The sequence below is a fragment of the Rhinatrema bivittatum genome, chromosome 4, assembly GCF_901001135.1.
Source record: "Rhinatrema bivittatum chromosome 4, aRhiBiv1.1, whole genome shotgun sequence".
Lineage (NCBI taxonomy): Eukaryota > Metazoa > Chordata > Amphibia > Gymnophiona > Rhinatrematidae > Rhinatrema > Rhinatrema bivittatum.
Genome location: NC_042618.1, coordinates 408,846,644 through 408,864,813, shown reverse-complemented (window position 1 = coordinate 408,864,813; position 18,170 = coordinate 408,846,644). Strand labels below are relative to the sequence as shown.

At 45.5% G+C, this 18,170-nt stretch overlaps 1 protein-coding gene across 1 annotated transcript in view; it reads right to left on the bottom strand.

The window, feature by feature from the left end:
• The window catches only part of SETD5 (SET domain containing 5), a 238,685-nt gene that overhangs the window by 90,428 nt on the left and 130,087 nt on the right, over positions 1–18,170 (bottom strand). The window contains 2 exon segments of the mRNA XM_029601121.1: positions 6,163–6,243; positions 6,464–6,710. Coding sequence (XP_029456981.1) covers positions 6,163–6,243; positions 6,464–6,710 — 328 coding nt within the window.

Sequence of the window (18,170 nt, the reverse complement as noted above, 5' to 3'; positions counted from 1 at the left end):
ATCCTGCAAAAATTCCAAAATGAGCGGGAACTTGGCTGAATGAGGAAGAGTACCGCGATCCTCACACCAGACCTCAAAACCTCACTAAACTTGCACATAGGCCAAGGAAGTGGAGAACTTTCTATCTCTAAGCAAAGTGGAAATCACTGCCACAGAGTACCCACATTTCAGCAATAGAGTGCTCAAGGTACCGCATACCGTAAGACAAAACAGAATCTGATCTTCACGAAGAACCGGACCATGACTTAGCAGGTTCCTGTGTGCCTGGAGTCGAAGGGGTGAGTCACCCAGGAGCTGCCGCAAATCTGCACACCACGGTCTCCTGGGCCAATCTGAAGACACCAAGAGCACCATTCCTCTGTGGCGCTTGATCCTTCGGATCAATCTGCCCAATATGGGCCATGGAGTAAAGGCCTACAGCAACTTGCCTTCTGGCCATTCCTGCACTAGGACATTGAAAGTCGTTGGGAATCAATCTCTCCTGCAACTGAAGAATCATGGAACTTTCGCACTGTGAGAAGTCGCCAGGAAGTCTAGGATCGGAGGACCACAGCGATCCAGAATTTAGTTGAAACTTCTCATTTAACAAAGCCCATTCTCCTGGGTCCAGATTCTCCCTGCTGAGAAAGTCTGCTCTTATATTGTCTTTTCCTGCTATGTATGAGGCTGATATCATCTGGAGATGCACTTCTGCCCATTCCATAAGCTGACCTCTTTCCTGCGACACTTGCTGGCTCCTGGTTCCTCCCTGCTGGATTGATGTAAGCCACAGTCGTTGCACTGTCTGACAATACCAAACCGATCAACCCTGCAGCCTGTTGCTGAAATGCAAACCATGCCAACAGATCTACCCTGGCTTCAGTCGATTGAATTTCCAGAGAGACTCTTCTGCATTCCAGCGCCCTTGCCGTCAGGCTCCTGACCATTAACTCCCCAACCAAGAAGGCTCGCATCTGTTATCAATACTACCCAGTCCAATGGTGCTAGGGAAACTCTCTTCCTTAGATGATCCATCATTGCAGTTGGGAGGAGACTTCCATTGGCAGCAGGAGCTGAAATCAAATAGTCCTGAGACTGCAGGTTCCACCGAGACAGCAGGGAGCGCTGAAGAGGATGCATATGCATCCTCTTATCTTTCTCATATCACCTCCAGGACCCATTGATCCGATGTGATCTTGACCCATCTCTGATAGAAGAGAGAGAGCTGTCGCCCTATCTCCTGTTCCCAGGGGTGGGTCGGCAAACCTTCATCGGGAGGGTCAGGAGATTCTACTACTTGAACCTATGCCTCTTCTTGGCTGTCAGGAACAAAAGAACTGGACCTACCAAAAGCTCGAGCTCTATGAAGGGTCGCTCCTCTATAGGGAAGAAAATGCTTGGATCCTCTAGTATGACCTCTCTTGTTAAGCAGACACCACGCTCTTCTCTTATCCTCTGGCAAACAAGGAACCGGAAATTCACCCCACTTACTGACCAGCTTTTGCAACTCACTCCCAAATAGCAGCAAGCCTTTAAAAGACAATTTGGTAAGGTTAGCCTTGGAGGTCTCATCAGTCGACCAATTTATCAGCCATAACTGACACCTGGCCACTACTATGGAAGCCACTCCTGCTGGCTGAAGAGTGGATCAAATCACAGCCCACATCTACCAAAAAAGCAGCAACTGGCTCCATAACTACCCTGGAGTTCTCCCCAGAGTCATCAACCTCCTGGGAGAGAAGTAAACAAGATCAAGCCACCAGGGATCAACAAGAAGTGATCTGCAAGGTCATTGCCACTGTATCAAATGCTTAAGGATAGTCTCAATCCTATCATGAGCATCCTTCTAGGCCGCTCCTCCTTCCATGGGAACAATGGTCCGCTTGGAGACTACACACACGTGCGTCTACCGCTGGAAAACGTAAACGTTCTTTTGCCACTGGATCCAGAGCTTACAGGTCTTGCAAAACCCAACCCCCTTTGAAATTAGCTTCTGGAGCAGCCCCACTAAAGATCAATCAATTCTTGAATGACTTCCATCACGGGGAAAAAAAACAAGATGCCTTATGCAAGGAAACCAAAATGGGATTTTTCTTCGGCTCAAAAATAGTGTCTGCCCCAGGAACTCAGAGCATTTTCAAGGTCTGGGAAATCAGAGCTGACAATTCATGTTTTAGAAAGAACCATAGCATAGTTCTATCCAGTCTTAATCCTGGAGGAATTTCAACGTCCTCAAGAGAGTCAAGATCGGCATCATCATCCATGCCATATGGACCTCCATTGGGAAGTCCCATTGCCACTCTAGCAGTATTCCAGCACTTAACAGTAGGTCCCGGCAAGGTTCCTACCTGCGACTCTGCTCTGGGAGTATTACAGGGGATCGAAGATTGCACCTGGAGAAAGGATTGCAATCCCTGGAAAAACTCTTCCCACGAAAAGGTAGAAGCATCCAATCCAAGAGGTACTTGAGGCATACTCACTGAGCTACCATCCCCTGCTGAGGAACTAGTGAGGGGAGTTCCAAAATCAGGCGCCCCACCTGAGCCATCTGCACCCAGGCCTACATCCGGCTGGGAAGATTCAAGCTTAATGAAATCAGAGTAAGGCAATTCTCCCTGAGCCTCCAAACAGTGCTGATACAAGTTAGCAGGCACTCCTGGCTGAGATCCAGAATATGACGGCAGTGCAAAGAGAAAGGTGCTTAGGTTTCTTAGGCATAGGTGCCATTATGGCCAACAGGGCGCTTGAGCAGCAGCCAGAGGCGTGCATCTAGTTTTTATATTTTTTTTTAGTACGTCCAAAAATACTAGGCGTCCAACCTAGGTGTCTCAATGCCTAGGCATCCAAAACTTAGGTGTCCCAAAAATAAGTGCCTTAAACAAGTTTAGCGCATAATAAAACTTGAGCGCACAGGTAAGCGTGTGGCCACTTAAGGCGCTGCTAAACTTAGATACTCATAATACAAGGCCCGACTAAGCATCCAAAAACTGGACACACAATCTGGATGCACAACTAGACCCACACGCCGAATCGACAATTCTCTAGAAAGCAGCCTTAGTAAGCACATGAATTGCTATTGTGACTTACCACGCGGCACACAGCGAAAAAGCCTCTGAGTGGGGCCTAGCTTTCACAGGCTGCTCACGTCCCTCGACCATCCACGGAGCGAGGCAAATGACGGAATGACGTGCCAAGCACGGAGACTGGAAAAAAGGAGGAAGCCCTACGCTACAAAAGCCTCCTCCTATGCTACAAAAGCCTGAGGGACCACGAAAATCATCTCAGGAATTCTCAACTGTGGGAGGGATCTTTCAGTATCATTGCAGGAGAGCGGGGAAAATGTAATATCCTTAATTCTCGTTTTTCATCATGAAGCAATCCCCACTAGGGAGATGCATGTCCACCATCTGCTGGAGATGGAGAATACTGGTAGGCTGATGTCTCAGTCTGCTGTTAGAGGTGCATAATCTACTTGTTCTGGATTCATCTGACTGGAAGCTAAGAAAGTGAACATTCTCCCTTCGTCATAATCTCAATGCTTGTTGTCTGGCAGCTGCAAACGGACTTACTTCTTTAATCTGAGATTTTTCTAATCAGAATTTAAAAGTCCTAATACCCTGATTAATTCTACATGTAAATCACCCTGTCAACTTTAAAGCTTTTTCCTAGTCAGACAAGAGATACAAGTGATGTGTAGAGGAGAAATTTAAAAGATGATATAGAATGGGATAGGTAGGTTGATTTATTTTTCAGCTTTTTATTTAAAGACAAGTAACATTCACAAAAACAAAAAAAAAATTACATAGAATGGAAGAAAGGAAAACCAATAGTGTATATATATCAATAAATGTCAAAGTACATGACACAATACAAACAAATCTGATAAGTTATACAGACATACTGCACCAATTCCAATATTTCTCCCATATCTTATCATACCATGTTATTTTTAAACCAAAAAATACGTTTTTCTAATATAGCAATTTCAGCTAGCACCCCTATCCAATGGCTAGCTAGCAGTATTCCTTTCCAATAAAAATGGTAATCTAGGCTGCATGCAACAGATGTGATAGTAATTCTATTTGTTTTTTATTCAAATTCAGATTCAGAGAATCCCATTTTCCCCAAACACAAATACTAGCAGACAAATCAAGGGACACAACCATAATTTTCTCAGATATTCTACCAACTTTTTCCCAAAATATCTGCACTACTACACACTCCTATCACATATGAATATAGGAATACTGCATCCCACAACTTCTCCAACAAAATGGACTAATATTACTAAATTTAGAGAAAAATGAAAGATATCGATATGTCCTATGCATTAATTCTCTGTTTATTACAAATGGTAGGGATGTGCATTCGTTGTGAACAAATGCGCAATCCGCAACATATAGGTCCCTATTCATTGCATTTGTGGGTTCGCGAAACGTATGGCGAACCCCCAATGAATGCAACAAATTCTGAACGAATAAACCCCCCACCCTCCTGACTCCCCCAAGACTTGCCTAAAGTCCCTTGTGATCCAGCCGGGGTTCTGGATTGATCTCCTGTACTCACGCCGTTGGCTGCCGGTATTCAAAATGGCGCAGATAGCTTTTGACCTTACTATTGGATGAGTTGGATGAGACCTTACAGTTGGATGAGAATAACTGGCGAGATTTATAGTGGACTACCACAAAAATGTCCATTTGTTAGGGATGTGCAGCCGGAAAGTATACGTTGGATTTGGGATACGTATTCATCGGGGCCCAGATACGCTGCATTCGGTCAAGGGGGGGAAAGCCCGATCCGATAATACATTGAATTCGGCATTCGTTCCCTTTAAATTTATTAACTACAACCCCCCCACCCTCCTGACCCCCCCCCCCCCTCCCCAAGACTTGCCTAAAGTCCCTAGTGGTCCAGCGGGGGTCCTGGATCATCTCCTGTACTCGCGCCGGTATTCAAAATGGCACCGATAGCCTTTGACCTTACTATGTCACAGGGGCTACCGGTGCCATTGGTTGCCCCTGTCACATGGTAGGAACAATGGACGGCCAGCGCCATCTTGTGCTCCTACCATGTGACAGGGGCCTACCAATGGCACCAGTAGCGCCTGTGACATAGTAAGGTCAAAGGCTATCGGTGCCATTTTGAATACCGGCGCGAGTGCAGGAGATGATCCAGGACCCCCGCTGGACCACTAGGGACTTTAGGCAAGTCTTGGGGAGGGGGGGGGGGGTCAGGAGGGTGGGGGGGTTGTAGTTAATAAATTTAAAGGGAACGAATGCTGAATTCAATGTATTATCGGATCGGGCTTTCCCCCCCTTGACCGAATGCAGCGTATCTGGGCCCCGATGAATACGTATCCCGAATCCAACGTATACTTTCCGGCTGCATTACGTGAGTAATGTTTCCAACCCAGTATGAACCCTTAGAACATCCATATCCCCTCGCATACAAAAAATGACACCCTGCGCAAGTGCAAATATATATGAGTATGTGATGGGATGGAATAGTATATTGTTCCTGTAGATCTGAAAACGATTTAAACTGCCTATCCTGCCAGATCTGCTCCAATAAACACAGACTTTTGGTATACCAACTGTAGATATCTAGAGACATAGTAGCTGCAGATAATTGCAGGTTTTTAAATAATAAAGATATAGGAAATAAGATTGTCTGTTCAGTCTGCAACAATTTAGAGGCTATAGTCCAAACATTTATAAAAATGAGCTAGAGTATAACAAAAGTATTCCAGATAAAATCGCCGAACTAAAGGAAAGGCTTAAAATTGACAGAAGACTAAAACCCTCCAGCTGTGCTTATTCCAGATCCTTCCAAACAGACTCTCTCCTCCTGGAACCAACCCCGCAAGGTAGCTTGATTTTGATGACAAACCATTCTATGAAAGCAAAAGATATCCATTAACAGATGGGACTCATGGACTGAAATTAATTCAGAGAGAGTGTAGTCTAATGTCTGCCAGCAGATTCTGACAGGCACAGGCAGGGCTCAGAAGATATGAAAAGTTAAAAAACAAAAACAAAAAACCCTCTAAAACCCCTAGTTTCTTTTGTCCAAAGGCTACATCTGAAGATGCAAATATACAAATCCTTGAGTCTTGGAACACTTGTACCTTCTGTAGACAAAAGGCAAAGGAGGATTAACTTGAGAGTGTAAAGCTTTGCTCACCCGTTTGCTGAGTGCCAAGGACTCATGCTCATCAGACTCATCCTTGTCTTCCTCTTTCTTCAGTCCCTGATCACCAGCTTCCTACAAAAGAAGAATCACAAATGAAGGCAGAGGACCTTGAGCCTAACATAAAACAATATACATTAACAGTACTATCCCAATGTGCACAATGTCCCCACCCTCACGGAGCACCAAAATATAATTACAGTATAAGAAGAAAGCAGCTAGGTAAAGGGTTGACCGTGTAACCATAGAAGGGGTGTTGTGTCCCCATTGATGCTCTTCTTTGTATGGAGATTACCTCATTATTGCTGGCTCCAGCCTCTGCAGCAGGTCCTTCTGGCAACTCCTGCTGTTGCTGGTTAACAGCATCTGACACAATGCCCTGCTGCTCCAGTTCTCTCCGCCGTGCTTTCCGTCTCCTCGTCTCTGCTCCAATTGACAGTGCTACAGGAGGAGGGGGAGGTAGCTCTGTAGTATTTGGGTTCCTTTTCTGTACAGGACAGTTCCTGTTTCCCTTGTGACACGCACAGTCCACTTTATAATTACTGTTTCAGAGAAAAGGGGAGGAAAAAAGGCATACATTAAGATTTAAGCTATAGCTTCCATAAGGCATGCAAAATTCAAGCCAGGTACCTTCTCCCTGGCTACTCCAAGAAAGGGACTCGTTTCTCCTACACAACCTACAGACAACAGCCATCAGAGGCAAGGTAGGTCTTGAAAGGACAGAAGATGGAAACCAAGGGACTGTCCCATAAAATAGGAAAAAAAAAAAAGACTCAAACTATACATCTACATCTGAAAAGAAGCTGACATTGAGTTGGTCTTGGAGGAAAAGGTTCCATCTAAACAAGAGACAACCCAAGCCCTAGCAAACTGTGCATTTTCTCACTTTTTTTTTGCTCTGTATGCAAAGACATTCTTCTCACTAACAGATTTCTAACAGTAGATGCTAATCTTTTGCAAGGCACAACAAAAGGAGGCTCCCAAGAACAACATACTGGCTCTACAAATGTAATGTAATTTCAGCTAACTCACGCTTTTATAGGACAAACTTGCACCCAATGCATATTACAACTGGCCCAATATCTCACACATTATAAATAATCAGCACACCATAGAGCTATAAATGGAGGTATTTTTACCTGTTACTTTTCCATCAGTCTTGCTACATCAGTCTATACCAGTAGGTTGTCTCCCCCTTCTAGCAGATGGAGGCAGAGCACATTGAACTCTTCTGTGAAATTATCGCCAGTACTAACTGGTGGTGCAGCCCAGAGAAATCCAGCATTACAATAAAACCAACTATAGAAACCCAAATAAGAACACTAAACTTCCAACATCTTAACATAGATATCTCCCACCTGGAAATGACCTGCCCTCGTGAATAACGAAACCGCAGAACAAAGGCGAGTTGCCATGGGATCCATGTCAGGCATGCCCCATCAGACAACTATTTGTCAAAAGGCTTTCCTGCTGAGTTCCCATTCTCCTGAATCCAGAAGGTTCCTGCTCAGGTAATCCGCCTGAACATTGTCCTGTCCCACAATGTGAACCGCCAACAGCTGCAGGTTTTGTTCCACCCAAGGGAACAACAGATCTGTCTCTGACACTGCCCAGATCCTGCTGCCCCTGTCTGTTGACATACTCTACTGTCATGGCATTTTCAGATAGCATTCTGATCACTTTTTTCCAGAGCAAAAGAAGGAATTGAACCAGGGCTAGACATATCACCCTGATTTCTAGCTTGTTGATGGGTCCAGGCTGCCACCTCTGGTGTTCAGCACCTCTGAGCTACCTGGTCTAGACAGTGAGCTCCCCAGCCAGAGAGATTCATGTCTCATCACCAGGACCCAGGAGGGGATCTCTAGATTGACCCTTCACAATAGTCTGAGGAACAACCCACCAGACCCTCACTGATGAAAGCAGAGGAAGATGGACTTCAGAATTCTGAGACTGAGGGGACCAGCAAGAGAAGAGAGGTCTGAAGAGGCCTTGGCTCACAGGACCAGATCAAACTGTAGATAATCCCAAGCTCTTGGGGCCAGCAGGGCATAAAATGACGTGACCTCTCTCTCTCTACTGCCAAGAATACTCAACTCTCCTGGGTATCAAAGTGCACACCCACATACTCTAGGAATTGTGAAGAGATAAGCTTGCTGTTTGTATAATTGATAACTCAGCCCAAGCCTTCTAAGACCTGTATTCCCTACTGATAAGATTTGGCCCTGATAAACTAATAGTCTAGATTTGGATTCACTATCACACCCTTCTTGGCACAAAAAAGCTGCTACGACTACCATAACCCTTTGTGAATATCCTAAGAGCCATTGCTAAGCCAAACGGGAGTGCTTGAAACTGGAAGTATTTTGCATGACACAAGTGGCATCTCTGATCCTCCTTTCTGATGGGAATATGAAAGCAAGCCTCAGGTAGGTCTAGAAAAGCCAGGAATTCTCCCTTTCAAACCACTATTAACACAGAGCAAAGAGTTTCCATCCAGAAATGAGAGATCTGGAGATTGTTTTTCATCCCTTTGGGGAATCACAAAATAGAACAACCTTGTTCAGTCAGAGGAACCAATACTATGGCTTTCAACAACTGAAGATGAATCAGGGTTTAAGCGAAATGCCTTTTGTTTGGTAGCCGAACCACAGAGAGAGACCATAAAGGTGTCGGAAAGAGGGTTAAAGTCCAAGGCATATCTGAGGTGGATTATCTCCAGAACCCACCAATCCAAGGTTATCAGAGTCTGCTCCTGGTAAAAATTCTGCATATAACAGCCTTCTGGAAAAGGCAAGAAGTGGACTCGCTGCCCTTCATTGGGTAGTCCAGTTTGTTCCTGAAGAAGCAGTGGTTTCCAGTTTAGGCCTTCAGAAACTCCAAAAGAAGTGATCCCTACACCCCTTGGCACCTTGTGAGCTCCAGCAAGAGTAAGACTCAAAACTTTCCTCTGACGCTTTGAATCCCCTACATTTTTTACCATGCTCCAGATCCTCTCCAAATTTATTTGTTTAAAGATAGTTTATATTATGCCACCCAAAATTGGCAAAAAAAAAAAAAAATCACAACAGCTTTCCCTTGAAAAAGATCTGGATCAATAATCAGCTGCCCAGTCGCGAAACCAAAGAAGTCCCCTGGCGCTACAATCAAAGCCATCGATTTAGAGGAAATTCTTAGAAGATCATACATGGCATCAGCCAAAAAGGCTACTGCCGATTCCATCCTAACCACCTCCTCACTCTCTGGGAGCTGTTTAATTTAATAAAAGCGCATTAACCATAAGGCCACAAGAAATCTAAACTTGGACTGCTAAGGCAGTAGAGATCTAAATACGCTTTCAAGGGAACTCAATATTCCTATCTTGAGAATCCTTGACAGAAGTACTTCCTTCCACAGAAATAGTTGTTAGCCTGGTCACTGCAATAAACAGTGCATCCACCCAAGGAAACTGGAAACTCCCACTTTGTGAGGCCCATCTCTGCTATCTCTGAGTGCAAAGGAAAGGCCTTAGTGGACTAACGGATTTTTTGATGATGGAGTCCCAAACAGAAGCCTCCTCCTCCAAATCTTCAATCTGGAGACAGATGACCACCTGATCAATTAGGGTAGCAATGTTTTGTCTCCTAAAGAGACAAATAACTGTGTGTGTCCCCCACCCCTTTTTCCCTATCAAAAGAAACAAAAAGTTGGGTGGACTGTGAATGGGCTTCGGTCTGCTCCAGATAGAAGGCTTAGGCTCGCTTGCAGTCCAAACTGTTCAAGGCTCGTTCAACTTGGTGCGAATGGGGCCTGGGAAAGAATGTTGGCAAGATGATGAAATTGTTAAGGTGGAAGTCTATCACCACCTTAGGCAGAAACATAAGGTGTGCATTCAAAACCACCCTATCATAGCAGTTTATGGATTTAACCTCTAGGAACTTATCCAAACCTTTTTTAAAACCCATTTATACTAACTGCTGTATAAAGGGCCGTCAGCTGCCAGTAATCAAGGTATAAAGGTCAAAGGGCCGTCGGCTGCCAGTAATCAAAATAGCGTCGACAGCCCTTTGCCCTTACTATGTCACAGGGGCTACCGCTGCCATTTGTCAACCCCAGTGACATAGTGAGGGCAAAGGGCTGTCGGCACCATTTTGACTAATGGCAGCCGACAGCCCAAGTCCAAGAGATCGCTCCCGGACCCCTGCTGGACCACCAGGAACTTTTGGCAGGTCTTGGGGGGGGGTTAGGAGGGTGGGGGGTTGTAGTAAATTAATTTTGGAGGTCTTGGGGGGCGTCAGGAGGGTGGGGGGTTTTGTTAGATTTTTACTTTTTTATTAAAGATTTGTCTGCGAGCCCTGGACCCCCGCTGGACCACCAGGGACTTTTGGCAGGTCTTGGGGGGGGGGGGGGGTCAGGAGACTGGGGGGTTGTAGTAAATTAATTTGGCAGGTCTTGGGGGTCATCAGGAGAGTAGGGGGTTGTAGTAAATTTGGTAGGTCTTGTATGGCTCTCACGGAATTACATTTTAAAATATGAGGCGTTCATGGCTCTCTCAGCCAAAAAGGTTCCCGACCCCTGCTCTAAGTGAACTTAATAGCAGGTAATGGACTTCTCTTCCAAGAACTTATCCAATCCTTTTTTAAACACCGCTATACTAACTGCACTAACCACATCCTCTGGCAACAAATTCCAGAGTTTAATTGTGCGTAGAGTAAAAAAGAACTTTCTCTGATTAGTTTTAAATGTGCCCCATGCTAACTTCATGGAGTGCCCCTAGTCTTTCTACTATCCGAAAGAGTAAATAACCGATTCACATCTACTCGTTCTAGACCTCTCATAATTTTAAACATCTCTATCATATCCCCCCCTCAGCCGGCTCTTCTTCAAGCTGAAAAGTCCTAACTTCTTTAGTCTTTCCTCATAGGGGAGCTGCTCCATTCCTCTTATCATTTTGGTAGCCCTTCTCTGTACCTGCTCCATCGCAATTATATCTTTTTTGAGATGCGGCGACCAGAATTGTACACAGTATTCAAGGTGCGGTCTCACCATGGAGCAATAGAGGCATTATGACATTTTCCGTTTTATTCACCATTCCCGTTCTAATAATTCCCAACATTCTCTTTGCTTTTTTGACTGCCGCAGCACACTGAACCAACGATTTCAATGTGTTATCCACTATGACGCCTAGATCTCTTTCTTGGGTTGTAGCACCTAATATGGAACCCAACATTGTGTAATTATAGCATGGGTTATTTTCCCCTATATGCATCACCTTGCACTTGTCCACATTAAATTTCATCTGCCATTTTGATGCCCAATTTTCCAGTCTCACAAGGTCTTCCTGCAATTTATCACAATCTGCTTGTGATTTAACTACTCTGAACAATTTTGTGTCATCTGCAAATTTGATTATCTCACTCATCATATTTCTTTCCAGATCATTTATAAATATATTGAAAAGTAAGGGTCCCATACAGATCCCTGAGGCACTCCACTGTCCACTCCCTTCCACTGAGAAAATTGTCCATTTAATCCTACTCTCTGTTTCCTGTCTTTTAGCCAGTTTGCAATCCACGAAAGGACATCGCCACCTATCCCATGACTTTTTACTTTTCCTAGAAGCCTCTCATGAGGAACTTTGTCAAACGCCTTCTGAAAATCCAAGTATACTACATCTACCGGCTCACCCTTATCCACGTTTATTAACTTCATGGAGTATCCCCTGGTCTTATTATGTGAGAGAGTAAATAACCAATTTACATTAACTTGTTCAAGTCCTTTCATGATTTTATAGATTTCTACCATATCCCCCCCCCCCTCCTCAGTTGACTTCTCCAAATTGAACAGCCCTAGCCTTCTTTAGCCTTTCCTCATAGGGCAGCCATTCCATGCCCCTTATTTTGGTCGCCCTTCTCCGCACTTTCTCCAGTGCAGCTATATCCTTTTTGAGATGTGGTGACAAGAACTGCACACACTATTCAAGGTGTGGTCTCACCATGGAGGGATCTAGAGGAATTATGACATCCTCCGTTTTATTTTCCATTCCCTTAATTCCTAACTTTGTTTGCTTTTTTTGATCGCTAAAGCACTCTGGGCTGACGATTTCAATGTATTATCCACTAAGACGCCTAGATCTCTTTCCTGGATGGTAACTCCTAAGACAGAACCTAACATTGTGTAACTACAGGGAAACCATCTTGAACTTTTCCTTTTTTATAAATGTATTCAAGGCCCTTAGGTCTAGGATGGAAGCGAATCCTCCTGTTTTCTTTGGAATCAGGAAGTACCTGGAGTAAAATCCCCATCCTCCGACCCTGGTGGAACAGGCTCGATCGCTCTGGCTGTTAAGAGGGAGGAGAGCTCCGTTAATAGTACCTCCTGATGCACTTCCGGCCCCCAAAACAGGCTCAGAGGGCAATTTGGTGGTGCACCCATTAGGTTTAATCAGTACCCTTGACAGACGATGGAAAGAACCCACTGGTGTGAGGTTAAACTGAGCCACTGGTTCGAAAAGAATCACAGCTTACCTCCGACCTGTGGATCCATCGCCCAGGGTATGGTAACTGGACTACACTCCCTATGACCCAGTCAAACCCCTGCCCTGGAGTTGACAGAGACACTCTGGGCCTTGAGGGCTCTCTGCTGCCTGAGACGGCTGTGGGAGCCCTGAAACTGATGATGGGATCGAGGGGAGCAGAAGACACTTCCTCTGTTGAAAGAAAGACTTTGGCCCCGATCTCAATGACCTCCTAGATGAGAACAACGGGTCCAGAGTGCTGGTGGAGAGTTGTTGGAGGGTTTCATGGTGGTCTCGGAACTGGGCCACTGCATACCTCACCCTATCTCCAAAGAGATTCTCCCTAGTCAGGGCACATCAGCGAGTCTTTCCTGTATCTCTGATTGGAGAACAAGGTCGGCAGCCATGCTATTCTGCAGGCACAGATTCCCTCGATGCTGTCCTGAAACATCGCAAGTCGCTCGGACCTCGTGTTTTCCGTACTACAGGCCCTTAAGCACCAGCAACATGAGGGTGTCCTGCTGCTGCTGCTGAGGCAACTGAGTAGCCACATCCTGCACCTATTTCTAGATGTCCCGCGAGTACTGGCTCTTGTAGAGCTGGTAGGAAGCTATGTGGGCAATGAGCATGGCTCCGTGAAAAACCTGCCTCCTCAGCTGTCCATCGCTCTGTGATCCTTCCCTGGGGGCACCGATGAATGGGTCCGAGACTGCTTGGCTCACCGATGATGGGGAAGCTGTCACTTATCAAACCTTAGCACCTTCCGGAGGAAGTAAACCCAGTCAGCCGCCTTATTCACAGGAGGTACTGTGAGGGGGTGTTCCCACATCCTCAGTAATAACTCCTTAAGGATGTCATGTACTGGGACCACCATGATCTTCTTAGGCGGCTCCACAAATTAGAGGATTTCAAGCCTTTTTATGCCTGGTATTCTCTTCTGTCAGTAACTGAAATGGGATGGCCTCTGCCATCACCCTCACAAACCCTGTGAAGGTTAAGTCCTCAGCAGAGACTTCCTTGGCTCCTCTGGAGAAGGTTCTGTGGCAAGACCTTCAAAGCCATCTGTGGAGGACTCTGTGGCCCTGTGGAGGACTCTGTGGCCATCTGTGGAGGACTCTGTGGCCCTCATTGAAATCTGCACAGGATGGGGCCTAGGCACTCAGCCTTCGTCCAGAGGTGCAGGCACTGGCAGAGCTGGAATGGGGCTGCAGGCCTCAGCATCTCAGCTGGCTTAGGTGGAGCTTCCTCCTCTGAGGACCTGGCCATGACTACTGTATCGGCAGGGGGAGGCTGCAATGCCCTGACGGGCACAGACACAAACCTGGGAACCGAAGCTAGCTGGTTTGGTAAAGTGCCGATGAGAGCGTAGAACTTCTCCAACAGCAGTTCCAAGACAGACAGTGCTGGCTATGCTGCCATGGGACAGATACCCTGCATCGCCCGCCAGTTGTACTCACCGCTCAAGCTCCTCAAACACTGCCGATGCCAACACCGACAGAGGAAGGAAGGGTGGCCAAATCCACTTCGGAACAGAGAGGAGAATCTGTGACTGGCATCAGGACCGGTGGAGACCATCGCGGACCCCAGAACCAATGGAGGCACTCCTCGCCAAAAGTTTGCTTCAGGGGCATCACTGCATGAGCTGGCATATACCTGTGCCAGGCCCCATGCATCAATGGAGACTGATACCAATGCTTCTTTGGCTTCCCCGGTGCAGATGCTGATGACAAGAAACCAGACTTCCTCGGCCTGGAGAAGCCTGATGATGGCTTGTCTCTGGCGCACCTATCAGCCAACGGAACAGATGCAGATGGCTCGGTGTCCACTGGTGCGGCTCCATGGTCCTTCGATGCGGATGGCTCGGTCTTCTCCAACCCAAAGAGCTGAAGATGTCCTCCTTTTGCAGTCATCTGAGCACATTTATGGCAACCCTGGAAGTCATGTGAGGTCCCCAGGCAGAAGATACATTCATCGTGGGGTTCCGTGATGGACATGGTCCTCGGGCACTGAGGGCATCGCTTAAATCCAGATGCAACCATGATGGGACAAAATAAACGGGAAGCAAGATCAAAATCATTGGCGATGGGCGTCAATGGCTGGCAGGCACCGAAGCACTGCCACAGCGGGAATCGTCCGCGAAAGGAAACTTACCAATAAATGTTGAAAACCCTGACTAGGAACACTATGGGGAGGGCAGAGGGACCTGGCATCAAACACAGTGAAGAAAATAATTAGAAATTTGAAAAAATGGAAAGTTTTCCAAGCAAGGCTAAAAAGCCAAAATGAGCTTGCACACCACACTGCTGCAGCTCCAAGAAAAGAGAAAGACTGAAGAGGGATCCTGTGTGGGCATATGGTATAGGGCATGCCCATTGTGGCAAGTCAAAGTTCTAGAAACTTTGACATACGTTTCCCATATAGGGGTTCCATATGATGACACCCGTGTGTGAGGATTACCATCCTGTTTGTCCTTGGAGAAACTGCTTGGGGGTGCTTCCGAGGTGAAAATCTAGAATTCCCTCTCTCAGTTGAGTGTGGTCCTGAGTCCGTTTGGCTCACTTCTCAAAGGCTCCCGCAGTGAAAGACCATCTACCAGTGCCAGGACCAAGGAATTTACAGAGTTGCTGGTAGGACTTAGTATTCATTTTCCTGTTTTCCCTCTGCCTCCCATCACTCTTTTGCTGTTGCTCGTCTCTTTAAGAAAGAGTAGGACAGATTACTATTTAGTACTGGCAACGCACTAAAGTTAAACAAACATGGAATATGTAATGTTGTCCACCTACAATTGTACTTGTTTACGGTGGTTCACTGGTGAGGTTCACAAATTTTCTTTATGTACAAAAGTTGGCTGGCTGTGCTGTTGGTGCATTAAATAATAATAAATAAAAAAAAGTGTGTGTTGGGGGGGCTTCTGGTGGCTAGAGCAGAGCAGCTTCTGTTTCTGAGGGCAGAACCACTGGAGGACTCATTTGAATGGCAAGTACCCATGTTTATTCCTATCTATGCTGTGGGAACAAGTGTAGGAAGCAGCATGCTCTCTCCTGTAGAGTGCAAGAAAAGCCTGCACTCTGCAGTAAGGATGGGGCCAAGAAGCTGTACTCTGCAAACACAGAGCAGCTTTGCAGAGGCTGTGCGGAGCAGTGAGGGATTCCCCGGAACAGCGATTATGCTTTTGGGGGAACTTTGGCCAGCAAGACCAGCTGTTGCTTTTTCTCTTGCTGAGGCAGTGGTTATAGGGGGTTCTGCAGTGGCCATTTTGGAACTGCAGGTAAGTTGAGAGGGAGTTGGGGTCTCCTTCCTTCACTCCCATGGAGCATATTTTCAGTGCAGTGACATGTGAAAATAGGGCCAGTGTCAGTTCCTTTTTACTTGATTCCTCTTCTATGGTCTAAGTCTCAGTATCTAAGAGTTTTTCCAAAATGCCTTCAGCAGCTTCTTTCAATGGGCAAACGTTCGGTCCAGAAGACCACTCCAAGTTTTTCTTCTGCTTTTGTGGAAAATAAAAAAGGTTCAGAAAACAGAAGCATGGGACTCTCTGGTTTGGAGGACTCCTTAGAGAATTTTTAGGTTCAAGAGGATATTGATAGTGGAGAGGACCTAGAAGAGGGAGAGTTCTCCCTAAAGGGGAAGATGGTTCCCTAAATAGCTTTTTTTTAATTTTTTTTAATTATTTTTTTTTTTTAAGAGGAGCTTTCTTCTTTGCTCATTCAGTCCTTAAACATTTTAAATACTGTGGACGAGGAACATAAGAACATGCCATACTGGGTCAGACCAAGGGTCCATCAAGCCCGGCATCCTGTCTCCAACAGGGGCCAATCCAGGCCACAAGAACCTGGCAAGTACCCAAAAACTAAATCTATCCCATGCTACTGTTGCTAGTAACAGCAGTGGCTATTTTCTAAGTCAACTTAATTAATAGCAGGTAATGGACTTCTCCAACAACTTATCCAATCACTTTTTAAACACAGCTACACTAACTACATCCCCTGGCAACAAATTCCAGAGTTTAATTGTGCATTGAGTGAAAAAGAACTTTCTCCAATTAGTTTTAAATGTGCCACAGGCTAACTTCATGGAGTGCCCTCTAGTCCTTCTATTACCCAAAAGAGTAAATAACCGATTCACATTTAACCCGTTCTAGACCTCTCATGATTTTAAACACCTCTATCATATCTCCCCTCAGCCGTCTCTTCTCCGAGCTGAACAGTCCTAACCTCTTTAGTCTTTCCTCATAAGTGAGTTGTTTCATCCCCTTTATCATTTTACTAACAAGAAAGAAAAAAAAGTTAACTTCCCTGAAGAAGGGTGGCAGAGGCTTACCACGATCCTCGCTGAGAGGGGAGGAAGCTGGACCACCAACTGTCACCCACAGCATATCCGAACGAGCAAAGTTGAGGTCTCCAACCTCTGCTCATCCTTAACCTGCTACCAGGAGGGATGTCCCACCAGGACCTGCCAACCTCCTGGGAGGAAAGTCTGAAAAAAGTCCAAGAATACCTAAGTACTTCTTTACTTTTTTTTTTTTTTTTTTTAAACTAGGGTACAGAACCATGGGTTTTGCACCACCTCCATCTGTTGGAGACAGAGAAATACAGAGGAGATGCAGATGGCACACTGGTTTAAAAGGTGGAACCTATGAAACTTTCTCTGTCTCCAACTGCTGGAATGGAGGCAAAACCCAGGAAACAAATATAAGAACATGCCATACTGGGTCCAACCAAGGGTCCATCAAGCCCAGCATCCTGTTTCCAACAGTGGCCAATCCAGGCCATAAGAACCTGGCAAGTACCCAAAAACTAAGTATATCCCATGCTATTGATGCTAGCAATAGCAGTGACTATTTTCTAAGTCAACTTGATTAACAGCAGGTAATGGACTTCTCTATGAACTTATCCAATCCTTTTTTAAACCCAGCTACACTAACTGCACTAACCACATCCCCTGACAACAAATTCCAGAGTTTAATTATATGTTGAGTGAAAAAAAATTTCTCCGATTAATTTTAAATGTGCCCCCCTATTATCAGAAAGAGTAAATAACCAATTCACATTTACCTGTTCTAGACCTCTCAAGATTTTAAATACCTCTAATATATCCCCCCTCAGCTGTCTCTTCTCCAAGCTGAACAGTCCTAACCCTCATTAGCCTTTCCTCATAGGGGAGCTGTTCTATCCCCTTTATTATTTTTGTCACCCCTCTCTGTACCTTCTCCATCGCAACTATATCTTTTTTGAGATGCGGCGACCAGAATTGTACACAGTATTCAAGGTGCGGTCTCACCCTGGAGCGATACAGAGGCATTATGACATTTTCCGTTTTATTCACCATTCCCTTCCTAATAATTCCCAACATTGTTTGCTTTTTTTGACTGCCGCAGCAGACTGAGTCGACTATTTCAATGTATTATCCACTATGACGCCTAGATCTCTTTCCTGGGTAGTAGCTCCTAATATGGAATCTAACATTGTGTAACTACAACATGGGTTATTTTTCCCTAAATGCATCACCT